The 19,153-nt window shown below is 41.5% G+C and overlaps 1 protein-coding gene across 3 annotated transcripts in view; it reads right to left on the minus strand.

Annotated features, from left to right (window-relative positions):
* Positions 1–15,823, minus strand: part of CASP10 (caspase 10) — a 30,018-nt gene extending 14,195 nt beyond the window's left edge. Inside the window, exons 1-5 of one of the 3 annotated variants that reach the window (XM_032637070.1) lie at positions 15,626–15,823; positions 14,004–14,357; positions 12,564–12,657; positions 6,773–6,908; positions 2,830–2,939 (exon numbers count right to left, since the gene is read on the minus strand). In XM_032637070.1, coding sequence (XP_032492961.1) covers positions 2,830–2,939; positions 6,773–6,908; positions 12,564–12,657; positions 14,004–14,350 — 687 coding nt within the window. In that variant the 5' untranslated portion in view covers positions 14,351–14,357; positions 15,626–15,823. Of the gene's footprint in view, positions 1–2,829; positions 2,940–6,772; positions 6,909–12,563; positions 12,658–14,003; positions 14,358–15,289; positions 15,433–15,625 lie in introns of those variants that run through there. The other 2 variants (XM_032637071.1, XM_032637072.1) reach the window with 2 other exon arrangements.
* Positions 15,824–19,153: the final 3,330 nt, after the last annotated feature.

The raw sequence follows: 19,153 nt of genomic DNA on the forward strand, positions 1-19,153 counted from the left end.
CTGAGTGGTAACATAAATGTGGAGAGAATACTGGAGTTTGAAAATCATTGCTTTTCAATCATGCAAGAATCATCAATGGATGCTCAATCTAAGGTGACATTTTAATCCATTTCAAGGGAAAAAATAGTAACTTCATAAAATTAACTATATAGTGAAGAAATCAGACAACATCTGGACCAAATAACCAAAATGTAAATCATGAATAGGGAGCCAATGAACACCACATGCCTGCAGATGGGATGCCCTGAGAAAGATATGGTATCATTGATGTAATATTCTGGCCAGAATGTACAGCTTGAACCTAATCATGAGGTAACACCACTCACACACACACATGCACACACACACACACACGCACACACACGCACACACAAAGAGGAAAATTCTATTTTTTTAATAAAAGGTGGTGGTGTTGGTGACTATATTCTTCAAAAGTGTCCATGTCATAAAAGAGGAAGAAAGTTGTGGAGATGAAAAGATTTAAGGAGACTAAAGAGACATGACAACTAAATGCAATATATGATCCTAGACTGAATTATGTACTGGAGGGAAAAAAGCTATAAAACCTGTAAAAGTTATTATTGGGTTAATAGATAAAATTGAAATATGGACCACTGACTTGGTGAAACTTTTATATAATTTAATTTAACTGTACTATAATCTGTAAAACAATATCCTTATTATTATGAAATATACACTGAAGTATTTAGGGGTAAAGAGCCATGATGTATGCAACTTACTCTTAAAAAGTTCAGAAAAAATTATGTGTATGCGTATACAAATAAAGAGAGAGCACACAAATGATAAAGCAAATGGGACAAAAGTGACAACAGGTAGGTGAATCTGGGCAAACAAGCTTTGTATTATTCACATTTTTTTCAACTTTTCTATAAGATTAAACATACTTCCAAATTTTAAAATAATAATTATAACTGTAAATATATGACACCATGAAAATAGTAAAGAAGCTATGAAAGAATTTTTTAAGAATTAAAAAATAAAACTTCCAGGGTGGGAGGGAGACACAAGAGGGAGGGTATATGGAGATATATGTCTACATATAGCTGATTCACTCTGTTGTATAGCAGAAACTAGCACAACATTGTAAAGCAATTATACTCCAATAAAGATGTTTAAAAAAATAAATAAAAATAAAAAACTTCCAAAACAGCCCAATTAAAAAATGGGCGAAGGACTTGAATAAACATTTCTCCAAAGAAGATATACAAATAGCCAACAAGCACGTGAAAAGATCAACATCACTAATCATTACGGAAATGCAAGTCAAAACTACAATGAAATACCACCTCACAGCCATTAGGTTGGCTACTATCAAAAACCAAGAAAATAACAAATGTTAGCAAGGGTGTAGAGAAACCTTGTGCCTTGTTTGTGAAAATGCAAAATGATGCAGCTGCTATGGAAAACAGTATGGTGGTTTCTCAAAAAATGAAACATAGGGAATTCCCTGGCAGTCCAGTGGTTAGGACTCAGCACTTTCACTGCCCAGGCCCAGGTTGAAACCCTGGTCGGGGAACTAAGATCCTTCAAGCTCCGAGTCACTGCCAAAAAAAAAAAGAAAAGAAATATAGAATGATATATGATCCAGCAATTCCACTTCTGGGTACCCCAAAAGAATTGAAAGCAGAGTCTCAAAGAGATATTTGTACACCCATGTTCATAAGCAGTATTATTCACAATAGGGAAAAGGTAGAAGTTATTCAAGTGTCCATCCATGGATGAATGGATAAACAAGGTGTGGTATATACACACACTGGAATATTACTGAGCCTTAAAAATGAAGAAAAGTCTGACATGGATGAACCTTGAGACATTATGCTAAGTGAAATAAGCCAGTCACAAAAAGACAAATACTGTATGCTTCCACTTATATGAGGTACCCAGAATGGTCAAATTCATAGACAGGAAGTAGAATGGTGTGTGCCAGGAGCTGGTGGGAGGGGGAATGGGGAGTTAGTGTTTAATGGATATAGTTTCAGTTTTCAAGATGAAATGAGCTCTGGAAATTGTTTACACAACAATGTGACTGTACACTTAAAAATGGCTAACATGGTACATTTTATGTTATTTGTATTTTACAACAACTTTAAAAAAAATTTCTGTATGGTTAAGATGGTCAATTTTATGTTATGTGTATTTTACCACAATTAGAAAACAAAACCAAAAACAAAAACTTCCAGGGACAACCTAACTTCATTGATGCTGACAGACGTCAGCAAAATAGAACTGCCAAGCAAGATGGGAATAAACATAAATCCCAGGGAAGAATGTCATGTGTCTTCCAAGAACCATGATCATGTTGTGAAGAATGGATTGCAAATTCTCCCAGTGTTTCCCCCTCTACCTACCCTACCTTTGCTGGGTACTACAGGAACCCAGTTCTTGTCTTCTGGGACCCAGTGCAAAGTAAAACTGTGAGGACCCTTGTTCACACATTATCAAGAATTTCAAAACAATGACAGCTGAGCATTCAAAAAGTATGGGCCCTGTGCGATTGAACAGGCTGTACGCCCATGAAGCCGTCCGTGATCGAATCCCACAGATAAGAACAGAACCATTTCAAAGCAACCCAGTGGTGTACTGGAGTCAGCTCTAAACAGCTAGCGAGAACCAATCATTAGATTTTCAGAAATTCTGCAATACAGTTAATATCAAGTTGGTAACTTGAAATCAGCCATGGTAGGAGTATTTACACCAAATACTACAAATCATTCTCTCTCTCTCTCTCTCTCTCTCTCTCTCTCTCTCTCTCTCTCATTTGCAGTGAAGCTGGTGGTTACACATTTACCAACACACCAATGAACCTACCGGCAAGGCTCCAAGCAATTGGTTAATGTCCGAGCGGCAAAATAGTTCTTTCTCTCCTTGATGCAATGACTCAGTTTCCTTGGCTACAGGAGGTGCCCCTACCTGGGAGGCTGGGAATAGAATCAGATAGAAAAACAAAACAATCACCTTCTGACTAGTGGCAAGCCGAAATAACCCATCATCATAAGAAATTATGTTACAGGGACCTGTAGATTTGTAGTGGCATTTGCTTAAAGAGGCCTACATGTAGATATCGAGAAAAATGTGAATTTATAAATTATTTTTATCATTATATTTTCATTCCTTATATTATGATATTTTGTTCCTTACTGTTTCTATTATTTTTGTAAGTTAATTAGTTCCTTAAAATTACTGTATACTTCACTAAATACCATTTCAGAACTTACAGTGCTCAGTGTGTCAGGTAACTGCTAAATAAAGATTACAAAAACATTACCTCAAGAAATAAAACCAGAACTCAGACTGCAATAGCAAAAAGAAAACGAAAGGAAGAAGCAAAAGAAGGTAGGAAGAGAAGGAAAGGAAAAGAAAAACCATTTAAAAGTGTTGATTAAATACATATGTTATATACATAAAATATGTCTCTATGGAACCATTAATCAAAATAAGCTGTATCTGTGTTATATACATGGGAAAATGCCAGATATATTAGGTGGGAAAAAAGCAAGTTATGGAATATGATTAGCATGATCTTAGTTAAATATGTAGTATAGGTATCTATCTCTCCATACATGCATACACACATGCACTTATCTCTATATAGAAGAAAAGCTACAAACATATACTCCAAACAGGGGTTCTCTCTGGGGAATGGACCAGCAGTGGAAGAAAAAGAAGAGAAAGACTTTACCTCCTACACTCTGCATTGTTGTCATTATTTGAATTTCTATTTAATTTTATTATAATTATTATACATTATTTTTAATAATGAATTTAAAATATTAAAACAAACACCAAGGCTCAGGAAAACTCAGAAAGATATCCAGGTGGTCCTTAAACAGAGCTTGTGTCCTAATCAGATACAGTGGGCTTAGTCTTTCCACTCACCTCACTTACAGAAGCCTAAAATCTGCATACCTACTCTCTTTTCAGTCCTTTAGTCCTTCATCCTAAATGGCAGAATTATGCCCAAACTCTCAGAGGACTGTAGAAAGTCAATATTAAAATACTGAGACCTATGATATAATAATAAATATCCATGCGGTCTCTGCCCCTTTTCCTGGCACACAGTTCCTAAAACCCAACACTCTCTTAAGTGATTAAGTGTCTTTTTGTATGCTAATGACATGACTGGTGGTTGGGGACATCCTGATAGCCTCAGGATGGGGGCTGGTTGCCAGGGGACCCAATCAAATGATCAGAGGGTCGGAACTTTCAGCTTTACTCCCAGAACTGTGGAAAGGGGACAGGGGCTAAGGTTGAATTAATTACAGTGGCCAATGATTTAATCAATCATACCTAAGTAACAAAGCCTCCATTAAAAACCCTAACTTAGGGCTTCCCTGGTGGCGCAGTGGTTGGCAGACCGCCTGCCGAGGCAGGGGACCCGGGTTCGTGCCCCGGTCCGGGAGGATCCCACGTGCCGCGGAGCGGTTGGGCCCGTGAGCCATGGCCGCTGAGCCTGCCGTGTCCAGAGCCTGTGCTCCGCAGCGGGAGGGGCCGCAGCGGTGAGAGGCCCGCGTACCAAAAAAAAAACACCAAAAAACCCTAACTGAGGGACTTCCCTGGCGGTCCAGTGGTTAAAATTCTGCGCTTCCACTGCAGTGGGGGCACGGGTTCCGTGCCTGGTCAGGGAATTGGGATCCCGCTGCCAGGCAGTGTGGCCAAAAACAAAAAGAAAAAACCCTAACTGAGGGGGTTCAGAGAGCTTCTGGGTTGGTGAACAAGTGGAGGTGTTGGGAGGGTGATCCACCTGGAGGGGGCATGGTACTTCCATGCTCCTTCCCCCATGCCTTGCCCTTGCATCTCTTCCACTTGGCTGTTCCTGAGTTGTATACTTTGTAATAAATCAGTAACCTAGTAAGTAAACTATTTTCCTAAGTTCTGTGAACAGTTCTAGCGAATTATCAAACCTGATGAAGAGGTCATGGGAACCCCTGGTTTGTAACCAAGTTTAACAGAAGCTGTGGGTAATCTGGGGACCCACTACCTGAGATTGGTGGCTGAAGTGGTGGGGGGAGTCTTGGCGGACTGAACCCTTAACCTGTGGGATCTGCAATAACTGATGAGTGTCAGAACTGAATTAAAACACAGGACACCCAGTTGGTGTCTGCAGAGTTGGAGAATTGCTTGGTGTGGAAAAACCCACACCCCTGGGTTCAGAAGTGTTCCAGAATGTTGTTGTGAGTGTTAGTAAAGGAAAACAAGTTTTTTCTTTCAACATCCAAAAAATGATCATACAGCATGTAGATTATAGAAGAGAAAAATCAAAATTAGAATTCTTCTGACAGGGAACTATATTCAATATCTTGTAATAACCTATAATTGAAAAGAATCTGAAAAGAATGTGCGTGTGTGTGTAACTGAATCACTTTGTGTACACCTGAAACTAATACAAGATTGTAAATCAAAGAAAAAAAGAATTCTTCTGATAATAAAGCTCAGTCCTCAAGACTCACTGAGGCAAATGTAAACATTTACTGCATAGAAACTAGAGAGGCTTCTCCAGAATCCAAATAGTCAAAATAATCTGGCCACCTGCCCTCTGTTTATTCTGTGTGGAGTACTGCATTACAGGAAAACGATGTGATCAGAAAAAAAAAATCTCAGCATTCAAAGTTCAAGTGAGGATTTCAAATATACTTTCAATATCAACTCCCTGTTTTTAGTTCTCACTTGATGACTTGACGGTTAGAAGAGCTGTTTTTAGTCTTCATAATTTTTACTTAAAGTATACATTAAATTATCCATTGATTTGGTTATTGTTTGAGATTTTATCAAATTAACAACAGTACATTTTGTTCCTCGACTCATTTTGTGTTAATAGAATTCTTAGAGAAAGTTTCCTTTTGCCTAGTTTTGTTTTCAACCAGATAAATTTGCACACTATGTTGTCTCTGAACTAAAAGATGGGTGTGGCATAGAAGCTTCATGAATACAATCCTGAGTGTTTACTTTTAGCTTTTGTTTAATAGTGGAGGAATGGACTCAATAAACCACAAATATTCAGCATATTGACACATGGTAAGGCAGCCAAGTTTGATTTCTGCCCTATGCAACTACTTCTACATAGTACCACAGCAATACTACCTTTACAAGCCTGATTAAAAACAAAAGAGAAAGAAAAAGAAAATTCTTCTCTGATAGTACTTTACGAGAATATGAAAGTTTTCATGACTTTCCTCTCTAACAAACGTATTCATAGCAATGTGTATTGAATGCTTACTCTGTACCAGACATGCATTTTATGGGAATTACCTCATTCAATCCTCAAAAAAAATTATGAAGTAGGTACTATGATTAGCCCCACTTTAAAGATGGGAAAAGTGAGACACAGAACAGCTGAGGAAAGGGCCACTGCACCATTAATAAGTGGAGTGCTGGCAATCTGACTCCATGGATCCCACTCTTAATTCCTGTGCCATCCTGCCTCCTTCTTTTTGATGTTATTTCATTCAAAACAATTTCTTTTACAATCACTTCCATGTAAGAATCAGAAGAAGACGTTTGTCTAAAACCACTTTCCCTCATTAGAATATAAGCTCCAAGAAGGTAGAAGCTTTGCCCTATACCTTGCTGTAGCTCCAACTTCTAAAACTGTGCCTAGTACAAAGTATGCATTCAATAAACATGTGTTGAATGAACAAATGGGGAGATTTCAAAAGAATATTATCAGAGTGATAAGTAAACATCATACATGGCCAATTGGTTTAAGAATTCCCATGGTCTGATTCGAGCAAGCAAGCAAGCATAAGCTAGTTACCTTTCTCTCTTTTATATTTGTCTATCTTTCTCATAAGATTAGGTACAACTTTTTTGCAGAGATCCTCCAGTAATGTCAGATTATCTTCAGCTATTTTCTCTTGTTTCTCCAGATATGCCAGGAAACTTAGAGAGGTCTGCAAGAGAATCAATGGAGTCACATTTACTTGCCTACTGATTACCCACTGCAGTAATAAATTAGGTGGAGAGTCCATGCGGGAAGACTTCAATAGTAGGGGGGAAGAGGCATTATAGAGATTGTAAATCTCTATACAATCTATATTAATACCAGATACCAAACACACATCAGTCACTAACTACTCAGAAACAATCCGATGAGCAGATGCTATTATATCCCCATTTTAAAGATGAAATAACTGAGGCACAGGGAGGTTCAGTAAGTCGTCCAAGGTCACAGAGCCAATAAGTGGCAAAGCTGGTATTTGAGTCCTGGCAGCCTGATGCCAAAGTCTGTCTCATTAACAGATTAGGGCAGCAGCAAAACAGGAGTACCAAAGAAAAGAGAAGAAAATGCTTTGAAAGAATTTTATATTTGGTATTTGAAAAGAAAAACATATCTTAAGCACTCTTGGGGAAAACTGCAGATTGGCTAGTATTATTTTAATATTGAATTACATATAAGGTGGAAGTCACCATAATCTTTTCTGTGATAAGGACTTCTCAACCAATGTATTAACCTGGTTATGAAAATATGTATATGAATAAAATTGTGTTAGAGCCCACAGAAAAGAATAACTAATCAGAGGGACTTCCCTGGAGGTCCAGTGGTTAAGACCCTCATGCTTCCACTGCAGGGGACACGGGTTCGATCCCTGGTCAAGGACCTAAGTAAGATCCCACATGCTGCGCAGAGCGGCCAAAAAATAAATAAATAAAATAACTAATCAGAAAGTGAACAGCTAAACACTTGCTAACTGCATACATAAGCATCAGCAGGATGGAAAAAGGGGGCCGGGGAGTCTCCAGACATGCTGGCCAGTTGAAAAGGGACCGTATGGTCAGGAATATTGAGGAGGAGACCTGCGTACAAACTCCGAGTGAAAGCTAGGCCACAGCTGGAACAGCAGGCTGGTATCAGGCCATGAACGAACACCGAGGGGTTTGGGCAAGTATCCCATGGATGAAGGGGTTCCAGCAGGAACTTTTAAGAAGAACAGTGACATGAACAGGTTTGTTTTTAAATAGAAGTCTTGGGGATAGGTTGGAGGAGGAAGTGGGCTAGAGAGAAAATATCAGCAGGAAGATTAAATGCTCCAGTGAAGAGATCAGCACGGCCTGGTCTAAAGCTAGTGGTGGAAACGCAGAGGAGGCACTGGATTTGGGCGACTTTTCTGAGGTATAATTTGGTGAGTTGGGAGGTCAACTGGAGTGGGTGAAGAAAGGAAGGACGAGTCGAAGATGACTTCAAATGGTGATGCCCCTCGTTTCTGCCTGACTCATGGGCTCCACAGAGCAGGTGTCACACGAGCTGCACATGGGAGGTGATAACGTGAAGCGCATCTCGAAAGATCACCACACCTTCACTTCCGACATGCAGAAGGGCCTTCCAAGCAAAGAAAATCAGATAGGGAAAATGAGCAACTAAAAATCTGGCTGTGAGCAGGCTCGTGGTAGTTTCGGCAAGAATAGTTTCGTGGGAATGAAGGAGGCTGAAGCCATCTTGGAATGCGTTGGAGTGTGACTAAGAGTCACGTCAGTGGAGAGAGAGCGTGTGTGGACAATTCTTTCAAGAAGTCTGGCAGTAGGACTTCCCTGGTGGCACAGTGGTTAAGAATCTGCCTGCCAACGCAGGGGACACGGGTTCGAGCCCTGGTCCGGGAAGATCCCACATGCCGCAGAGCAGCTAAGCCCATGCATCACAACTACTGAGCCTGCACGCCACAGCTACTGAGCCTGTGTGCCACAACTACTGAGCTCACACGCCTAGAGCCCATGCTCCGCAACAAGAGAAACCACTGCAATGAGAAGCCCATGCACTGCAACGAAGAGTAGCCCCCGCTCAACACAACCAGAGAAAGCCCGCACAGCAAAGAGGACCCAAGTCAGCCATAAATAAATAAATAAAATAAAGACAAATCAATAAAATTAAAAAAAAAAGAAGTGTGGCAGTAAAGAGAAAGTAGAGCAGTAACAGAAGGATGAAAAAGGGTTAATGGAAGAGTGTGTGTGTGTGTGTGTGTGTGTGTGTGTGCGCGCGCACGTGCGCGAAATGTGTTTTCAAACAAGGTACTCAAAATGCCAATAACCAAGGGAAAGGCCAGAATTACAAAGTCTTAACTGAGTTCTGTACTAATCTGATCAAAAAAGAGATTATAAATTTTCAAGACATTCCAGAAAAACATAAGAGAACCAAAACGGCAAAGAAATGTGTGTGTCCTCACCTGCAGCGCCAGCACACGAACAACCTGCCCAGGAAATAAAGCAGGAGGGAGGAGGGGGCAAAGGAAGGTTCAACCAGAGCTGATCAGCTGGGCACAGGGGTCAGAGGGAATCCCCGTACAAGGTTCTACCGTCCGTTTATGTGCAAATGAGCTCCCGCTGAAGCTCAAAACAGAAACTCCTATCTTGACTGCATCCTACCAGGAGGAAGAAAAAGGGCTAAAGCATGTTTCCAGAAGCAATTTTGGAAACCCATTATACTTTGTACAAAGTGTATTAGATGTTGAGTCAATGACACCCTCCATACACACACACACACACACGAACACCCACGAACACCCACAATATAAATGGAGTCTGCACATTAGTTTAAGAACACCACCCTGGCAAATATTAGCAGAAATTCTGAAACTCTCTTGCTCTGCATCTTTGTTAAAAAGATAGGTTTGGGTGTGGTTTCCTTTACAACTAACGTTCTATGTTGATTGCTACATTGAGAACGGATATCCTGACAGTTTGGGTCACTCAGGATGTGTGAAGGCAGCTATGTTTGCTCTAAGTCTGTGTGAAAGCTATCAAAGAGGAAACCTAGAACATGCTGCAAAGGTCGTTTCTGTTCATCCAGAGAGACCACGTGAATTCACAATTCTTCCTTTTTGGCTGAGAGGTATTCAGGCCCTCCTCCACTGGCTGGTAAAGAATTTACTTCTGGGGCTTCCCTGGTGGCGCAGTGGTTGAGAGTCCGCCTGCCGATGCAGGGGACACGGGTTCGTGCCCCGGTCTGGGAGGATCCCACATGCCGCGGAGCGGCTGGGCCCGTGAGCCATGGCCGCTGAGCCTGCGCGTCCGGAGCCTGTCCTCCGCAACGGGAGAGGCCACAACAGTGAGAGGCCCGCGTAACGCATAAAAAAAAAAAAAAAAAAAAAAAAAAAAAAAAAAAAAAAAAGAATTTACTTCTGTGATAAAGTCTTTCGCAATTGCAATTGCAGGTAATGCAGTCCCATTAAGCCCTGGCATGGAAACACATCTGGGTTGCTTAGAGTTTGTCCTTTACGCACTCGAGAAGGCTGGCCTGATCATAAAGCCCAATAGAGATCAACCTGGATTATCAGGTGTGTGACTCAGCCACAATTCTGGTGTGAATAGTTAGATCTCCTTCAGAATACAGTGAGATCATTTGGAATCCAAGAAGGAAGGGCAGTTTTCATGAATTTGTCCAGGACATTCCACAGTTTTATGCCACAGCTAAACACAGTAACTTCTTATTTACTGTTGTACGGAGTGAGAAAAGCATAAAATCATTTGGCTACTTGGGCATGGGCCTTTGATGATTTAAAAGCTAATTTAGCAGGAGGGAGAAATGTTTGGAATGATCCTGAACAATGAAAATGTTTCTGAAGCCACAGATGCCTTTAAGCAGAGGTCTAGGACCTGTGGAAAGGCCCAGAGGAAGAAATACATTCCCCAGCTTTTCTTAGTGGGAAATTATGGCTCGGTGTTGAGCATATCAAATGCCCCTCTCATCCTCCACCACACTGTGGGGAGTAAGGACTTCTGTGCATGACAATAGGTGTAACAATAGAAAGGGGTCTCTTTTTATTTATAAACCCAGAGACTGGAAAAATTATGAGAAGATGCCCAAAGCTGGGAGATAATTTTATCCGAATATGCTGGAGGGTTTTTCAAACTACAAGAATCTCTTCTGATGTTGAGAAATTCTACATTTAAAGCAAAATGCTGTCATTTGAGTATATAACCACTTTGCACCAACATAAACTCGAGATTGCATCATCCCATTCATTCATGCTTTCATTCGGAGCACCATTATGTAATTCTGCAATGTTCTGGGGCTATAATGATAAGTAAGACTCAGTCCCCGTTCCCAAGGATCCCACAACCAATCCTTAGGATAAAGGAGCCTGGAGAGAGAACCAATGGAAAGACGCAAGAGGCTAAAATCCCTGGGGTCTCTGAAAAGGAGAAAAAAAGGACTCAAAGATTGCAACCAAAACAGAGAATTAACCTGCAGGTTAATTAACCTACAGGTCTGACACCAGGAAACATGTTTAATGAATTGTTAAACATGGTCCTCATAAGACCTACCACATGTAAAACAGCTTCCTACTCCTCGGTGATTTTTCTTTCAAAAAGAATTTATTTGGGGCTTCCCTGGTGGCGCAGTGGTTGGGAGTCCGCGTGCCGATGCAGGGGACACGGGTTCGTGCCCCGGGTCCGGGAGGATCCCACATGCCGCGGAGCGGCTGGGCCCATGAGCCATGGCCGCTGGGCCTGCGCGTCCGGAGCCTGTGCTCCGTGGCAGGAGAGGCCACAGCGGTGAGAGGCCCGCGTACCGAAAAAAAAAAAAAAAAAAGAATTTATTTGTCAATAAAATCAGTTAGTCTGGGGAGAATGTGATATGGGAGGGCTACACATGTAAGCTCTTTGTACTGGTGATGTGCTCATCTATAAGTTGGACGGGGGATCCATGGCTGTTCACTTAGTTCTACATTTATAACTTCCATACATGTTACATGTCTTTTTTGGTGTTATCAAACATTATATAACTTAATAAAGATAGCTGTCGAATAACAAAATTAATGTTATAGGCTAAAATTTGAAAATTGGCCCCTTCCCAAATTAACTAACTTGCTTGTCACAAGCTGTTATGAGAATCAAAAGAAAATATATAAAGTTTTGAGGCCTGGAAGAGAGATGTGCAGCTACTTTTCTGCCCGTAATTGTGACCAATCTAGCAAGAATATCAGCCGACAGCATTATGTTAATATTAAAAACATTACTATTAGTTCCAAGCACTTGTATAGCCCTTTAGAAAGCACATCCTCAAACATTTGTCTCACTTGATTTTCACAAAACTCTACATGGGAGACACTGCAACGTCCACTGAAAAGGACACGGCTCCCTCAGAAACCTCAACTAATGGATGTGAGGAACAACTAATTCCCATTCTGCCATTAGCTACCACCTCCTCATTTCTTTGTGGTGCCCTGCACATTTCTGTATCATAAAACACAGTGGATGTCAATAGCACTCGTTTACTGCATGGTTACTATGTGCAAAATACAGGCCCCAGCTAATAGTTTATGTATATTATTTCATCTAATCCTCTTAACAGTCTTGGAAGGAAGTAGTATAATTGTCTATAATATGACACATTAGAAAATGGAGGCTCAGAAACATTCAATCACTTGCCGTACATCCAGGAGTTAGTCTAGGACTAGACTCCAGGCCCATTAAAAGTCAATGTTGCTAACCCTTGTCTGATATTGTCTCCTGCAAAAAAAATGAACCCTCCTGAAATCCCTTTCTAGCATCTTCCCAAACACTGATTAAGGCAATGTCCACACAGACCCCATCCTACAGGGCCCACTCACCATCTGGACTTTTGGAATCGACTCCCTCAGAAGGAAGATCATGCTCTTTAAGTTCTCTGAGCTGATGTCTTCTGACAGGTCATAGAGCAGGTTTCTAAGACAGACACCCAAGAGACAAATTAAAGTTCCGCACTCGCAGAGGATGGGCAGGAAATTGAGTGCTTTTATCGTGCGTGATCTCTCGTTTGAATGACCACAACCCTGTGAGTAGACAACTATTAATCCCATTTCATAGATTTAAAAACAAAAATTTTGAGCTTCAAAGTGACCTATTAAACAACAGCAACACAGAAAGCAGTAGGAGCAGGCCTTCTGATTCCAAGTCCGGTGCTGTTTCAAATTCCACTAAGAAGGCATGAAACAAAATGTCGGCATGCCTGCCCTCCTCCAGACTCCATTCTAGAAATCAGGCTTACTTTATAGGCCCTCATCAGGGAGGACTCAATGCCAGTGAGTATAAAGTTCACTGTTGAAAAAGAAAGGAAACTATCCCAAATTCTGGAGAGCCATACAGTTGACAATTAGAATAACTGAATATGGGGACTTCCCTGGCGGTCCAGTGGTTGGGCGCGGGTTCGATCCCTGGTTGGGGAACTAAGATCCCACATGCCGTGTGGCACAACCAAAAACAAAACAGAAAAGAAAAACTGAATACTTCATTCACAGGTTAATAGCTCTGCATGCCTGAGACCATTCCTCAGCTGTCTAACCAGCAGAGTGGAAATAATGATCTCCAGAATTCCCTCACTGACCCAAGGGCAGCTCAGGTTGTAGGAACCAGTTCAAGTGTGAAGGCCTGAAGGATTCTAACAGTCCAGGCTGTAAAGTAGTATTACGAAGGCTCCACTTCGTGAGGCTGTTTGATGTAGATACTATGTTAGTGGACCGTTTAAAACAGCGTTGCTTAAGGTCTGATGCCTTTATTCTACCTCTTTGGGCAAAATACCTATATTTTACCTGTCTGGGTTTCACCCCAAAACTGGACAAACTGGACATGGCATAAATGATGTCCCTCCCTACCCCAAAGGCACATCTCCTTTTTTATTTTGCTCTCTTGGTTCCAAGTATTCATTTCTCTCTTCTCAAATGGCTAGGTATAGGCTGACACACCAGTGACTCACTGGAGGCAGGAGACTGAGAGCGTGGAGGCTGGCAATGAGGAAGGCGCTGGCCTGCTGCACACGGAGCTGGGCCTCCTTCCTCAGTGAGAAGCAAAACAAAGGGAAGCCACCCCCAGGCACGGGGCTGGGTTTTGAAACTTTGCTGACCTCCCAGCCTCCATTCTCATTAGCACCTGAAGTTAAGAAATCTCCTGCTTTAGAATCACCATACCAGCCAAGGAGGTAGATAAGGGGGGGTAAAGAAAAACAACCTTAAAAATTAATTCATCATGAATCGCAGCCTCTTTTCAAAGCCCAATGGCCCTGCCGTGTTGATCACCTGAACAGAGAGACCTTCCGGCGGACAGGCAGCCAGTTCTCCACCTGCTCCTTGGTGTAGCGGAGGTGCCGAAGGAGGACCTTCTGCTTGATGGTGTAGAGGAGCTCCGCTAGGAAGAAGGGGTCTTCCTCAGTCATACATTCCTCTGCCAACAGGTACTCAAAGATATCCAAGGCTGAGCCGCACTTCTCCAGGTTCTTGGAGGTGATGGAGTCTCGGCAGAGGAACTTCAGGCGCTCCACGTCTTGATCCCCCAGGCACGAATTAATAGACAGAAGTGTCGCTCGAAAGTTCACTTGACAGTTATCATTTAAAGTGGAATTCAAACTTTGGCCTTGCGATGTCATGGCCAGCCTGAAAGAGATACGGAGTTGGGGGCCACAGCTTAGAGAGTGAGGACAACAGGGCACCCCATCTTCCCAGGCCCTCCCCCAGTTCCAGCCTCCTCTGTTCCAGGCCTTAGACTTTTCTAGAAATGCTGAAAAATGAAATTCACTGCGAGGTCACTTCAAAAACCTATAGCCCAGAAAACGTGACCCCAACACCGGCATGTTAACCTTTTAGGAGGTCTGAAGAGAGCTTTTATTGAAACTCAATTGACCCCGAGTTCCCCCAAATCAAAATGTCCCCATTGGGAGCTAGTCAAGAGGGAGGACGACACAGCACAATTTCTCCCGCCTGGAGCTCTTAAGTCATTCCCACCAAATGGCAGAAGTAACACTTTTACATTTTAGAAATAAAGTAATGGGGGGCTACATTTCTGAAGTATCTACCAACCTAAGGACAACAAGGTAACATTGCTAACCATACCAGGGCAGGCCTTTCTTTATCTCACAGAAAGAAAAGTCATAATCCCAGACCCCAGAAAGAGTGGTTTCAGACAACATTTGCTCAAATCAACGTAGGAACTGACAAATTACCGAAGTCAGTATTTCCACACTAAATGTATTTACACACTAAATTTCATTCTAATCAGAGGAGCAATGAATCGATAATATTTTTTCAATGTAATTATTCATTCTTTAAGGACTTGAGGTATATATTCACCATGCAACACTTAGCTATTTAGAAACAAGAAACTACTTTCTAAGGGAAGGCGAACATACCAACAACAAAAAAATAACAAAGAGTGGTTATATATAAGTGGTATAATTACAGATACTATAAATTTTATTCTGGGCTCCTGTCTGAGTTTCTCAAATTTTATGCAATGAACGTATATTACTTTTATAGTTAGAAAAAGGAAAAAAATGTCATCTTTAATGTGAGCATCTATTGGGTCTTACCTTCTAGTAGTTCTGTGATACTAGAAACAGTATGACTGGATTCCTGGAGACATCTTATTCTAACATCGTACAGTTGTCTTGCAGTTTCCTGAAAATTCTGATCTCTAGCTCTGGCAAGTCTGCCAGACTTTGTCTCTATTTATGGGCTAGCATATTTCTACCAGGAAAGGACTGTGTGGGAGTTTTCCTAGGGCTAACCTTTCTTTTTCCATGTTAGGGCTAGAAACAGTGCAATTGCTGACAATGTGAGATTGTGCAAGTATCCAGGAAGTAAAGCAAGGGGGAAAAAAGGCTGGTGCCTCAGACTCCAGCAGAGAAAAGGTGTTAATTACATACCTTCAGATCAAATTCCACTGATCCTCTGGAGGTAAGAAGTTCTCAGAAAAATTTCCTGAAAACAGAGCTTTAAAGAAATTAGAATCCTCTTCGTGCTCCAAGTCCAAGTTCCAAGAAATCTCCCGTTTGCGCGGTAAGAGAACTCAAATATGCCTTGGCCTAGCAAGTGAAAACTCGGTCAGCCGATTTGGGAAACTTATGCTAATTGATGATGTCATCATTGACTCACTCGCCTTGCCTCCTCCCCTTTCCTGGGGTTAGGACAATGCTGACAAACAGCGTCTGCTAAAGGCAGATGCCTAACCTTCCCATTGTAGAGCTCAGGATGCCCACGTAAAGCCTAGGGCTAACAGAGGAATTCGTGGAAGGCACTAAGTGCTCTAGTGTTTCCCTGGGGTCACTCCCCTCGTAAGTTAAAAAGGGAAGTGTCGATTTTTCCTAACCATCTCCTTCCCCAAACACACTAACCTTTAAAATAAAACTCAAAATGTTCATGAAATAGTAGTCGGCCATCTTAACCCTTTCTCAAGTAAGTACATGTGCAAATAAACAATTAAAAAATTTAAGGCAAAAAAAAAAGGAGGGGGCTGGGCTCTAAGCCCATTTGGAAGAATTTGCAAGGAGCTGAGTTAACAGTAGGCAAAACTGGTGAAGTCTCTGCCCTTCCAGCACATTCAGTCCAGCAGGAAAAAGACTTCAAAGACATTATTTCACATAATAAAAACAATACCTAACATTTGTATCCCAACTACCATGTGCCAGGTACTATTTACTCATTTAATCAACCCAACAACTCTCTAAAAAAATACTATTACTATGACCCCTCTTTTAAGACGTGAAAATTAAAACACAAAAGGTTAAGTAATTTGCCCAAGATCACACAGGGAGCTGGTGGGAGAGCCAAGATTTAAACCAATAAGTTTAGCTTTAAGCACTACACTATAATTCAGCTAATTCAAATACACAGAGCTGAAAGAAGTACAGAATCTTAGAAAGATATTTTATCTCTGAAAAAAAAAGATTTATGGGGGACTTCCCTGGTGACTCATGCTCCCAGTGCAGGGGACCCAGGTTAGAACCCTGGTCAGGGAACTAGATCCCACATGCATGCTGCAACTAAGAGCTGCTAAGGAGCCTGCCTGCTGCAACTAAGACCTGGCGCAGCCAAATACATACATACATACATAAATTTGGTCATGGAAAAACTTATTTCTAAAAAAAGATTTATGATGCCTTATTAACAAATGTATTACAGTGCCCCTTCCATATTCTAGGCATGAAATTCTGTGTTTAAGAAAGACAAGCCCAGGGCTTCCCTGGTGGCGCGGTTGTTGAGAGTCCGCCTGCCGATGCAGGGGACACGGGTTCGTGCCCCGGTCCGGGAGGATCCCACATGCCGCGGAGCGGCTGGGCCCGTGAGCCATGGCCGCTGAGCCTGCGCGTCCGGAGCCTGTGCTCCGCAACGGGAGAGGCCACAAGAGTGAGAGGCCCGCGTACCGCAAAAAAAAAAAAAAAAAAAAAAAGAGAAGCCCGAGTGGTGATGGTTGCACAACAATGTGACTGTGTTAATGCCACTGAATTGTACACCTGAAAATGGTTAAAACAGTAAATTTTATGTTATGTATATTTTACCACAATTTTTTTTTAAAAAAAGATAACGATAAGACAGACAAGCTCTAAGTGTTGGTCTTCTATTCATTTCTTCAATTATACATATTTCACTCCCTGGACCATCTGGGAAGCCAATGTGATGAAACTATCGCTTCTCACCTTGCTCATAAAATATATTAACTTTTTCAACTTTTGTTCAATAATATTAAATATTTAGCAAGCTCTTCCTATGTGTAAAGCATGAACTCTCTAAGGTCAGTGTTATTATCCATATTCAATAGATGAGGAAATCAAAGTTCAGAGAGGAAAAGTATTTTGCCATCATCCCAACCCTAGGAAGAGTTGGGAGTTCAGGACTGACACCTAGGTCTCTCTAATTCCAAACCCTATGCTCCTGATCCCAAGGCTACTACTGCCACTAACTCCATATGAGGTAATGTAATTTCTGTAACTATTGGGCAGGGTGATGCTGCAGTGGGGCTCACCTAAGCGCCACAGGAGCCCCACAGAGCAAGGCAGGAATCCAGATGGTGATGCCTTGGAGGTATCTGAGCTAAGCCTGAAAGGCAGAAGTAGAATAGAGACACCTGAAGTAAAACTTGAACTTTTATCCTAGGACTCCCAGTACTCAAGGGAAACACTTGAATCAAGTTAAAGGGGGGAGATCGTGTGCTATGTTATTTGCATTCGGCATTTCATACTTCTCATTCAGAACACAATTACTGAGGGCATACTGATGGTGAGTTGATAGTAGTGGAAAGAATAAACATTTCTTACAGCCTCTTTCCTGATTGGTTGCAGTCAGCTTGGTCCATATGAAGAGCCAATCAAAACCTACCGTGGCCCTGGTGACAAAGGGGAAATACCAGATGGTTCCTATTTAGTTCGGCCTTGGGAGGGGGCGGTGGTGTCAGTAATTGGCTTTCCTTTACATCCAGGGTCTGGTCCAAGTTCCTCCCCCCTCAAAGTAAAAACTCATGAACTAAAGAATGGACACAGTGATGGGGAACATAGATGTAGGAGCTGGAAAAAACCTTGGTGCCCTGAAACTTTCATTCCAACGCCTTTTCCTATGGTAGCAGGTTCTTTTGATTAGCTATCCCATCCCCAACTTCTAGGACTCCCTCCCTTCCTCACTCCATACTTTTATTCACACACTTCAGACTTTCTCAGAACTGGTCTTACTCTAGGTATATGGGAGCGTGATGAAGCTAAGTTCTAAAGGAGAATGCTTTTTGTGGTGAGGATCCCAGCAGAGGTCTCCAAATGGTGCACTGGCAGGAGACTATAGCTAGATGAGTAAAATGTGACCCATTGTGTATTCGTTATACTACAGACTGATCTATTTTAAGACATTTTTTGGCCTTGCTGCACGGCATGTGGGATTTAGTTCCCCGACCAGGGATCAAACCCATGCCCCCTGAAGTGGAAGCGCAGAGTCTCAACCACTGGACCACCAACGAAGTCCCCAGACTGATCTATTTTAACGTGTCTCTTTCCTTAATAAAAAAGCAGTTAAAAAAAAAAAAGAGGTGAGAAACTTCCAATATTTAATGTAGAAAGGCTGGAAAATAGGGAAACACACAGAGTCATTTATAACCTATACTGTTAAATTTTTATCAAGTCAATATGTTGTACACCTTAAACTTATACAGTGTTGTATATATGTCCATTATATCTCAATTTTTAAAATTTTAGTGTATATCCTTTCACTTTTGTCTGTGTAATTATTTTTCAAAAATTGAAATAAGCTGTACAGTTTGCTTTTCTCACTTAACAACACATATACTTTTTTTTCATATCATTAAATAGTCTTTGACAACATGATGCTTAGTGGTTAGATGATATTCTCTTCCCTGGATATACCATATTTATTTAACTAATTTATAGTTATTGGACATTTAACTCATTTCCAAT

Source organism: Phocoena sinus, chromosome 7 (genome assembly GCF_008692025.1).
Source record: "Phocoena sinus isolate mPhoSin1 chromosome 7, mPhoSin1.pri, whole genome shotgun sequence".
Taxonomy (NCBI): domain Eukaryota; kingdom Metazoa; phylum Chordata; class Mammalia; order Artiodactyla; family Phocoenidae; genus Phocoena; species Phocoena sinus.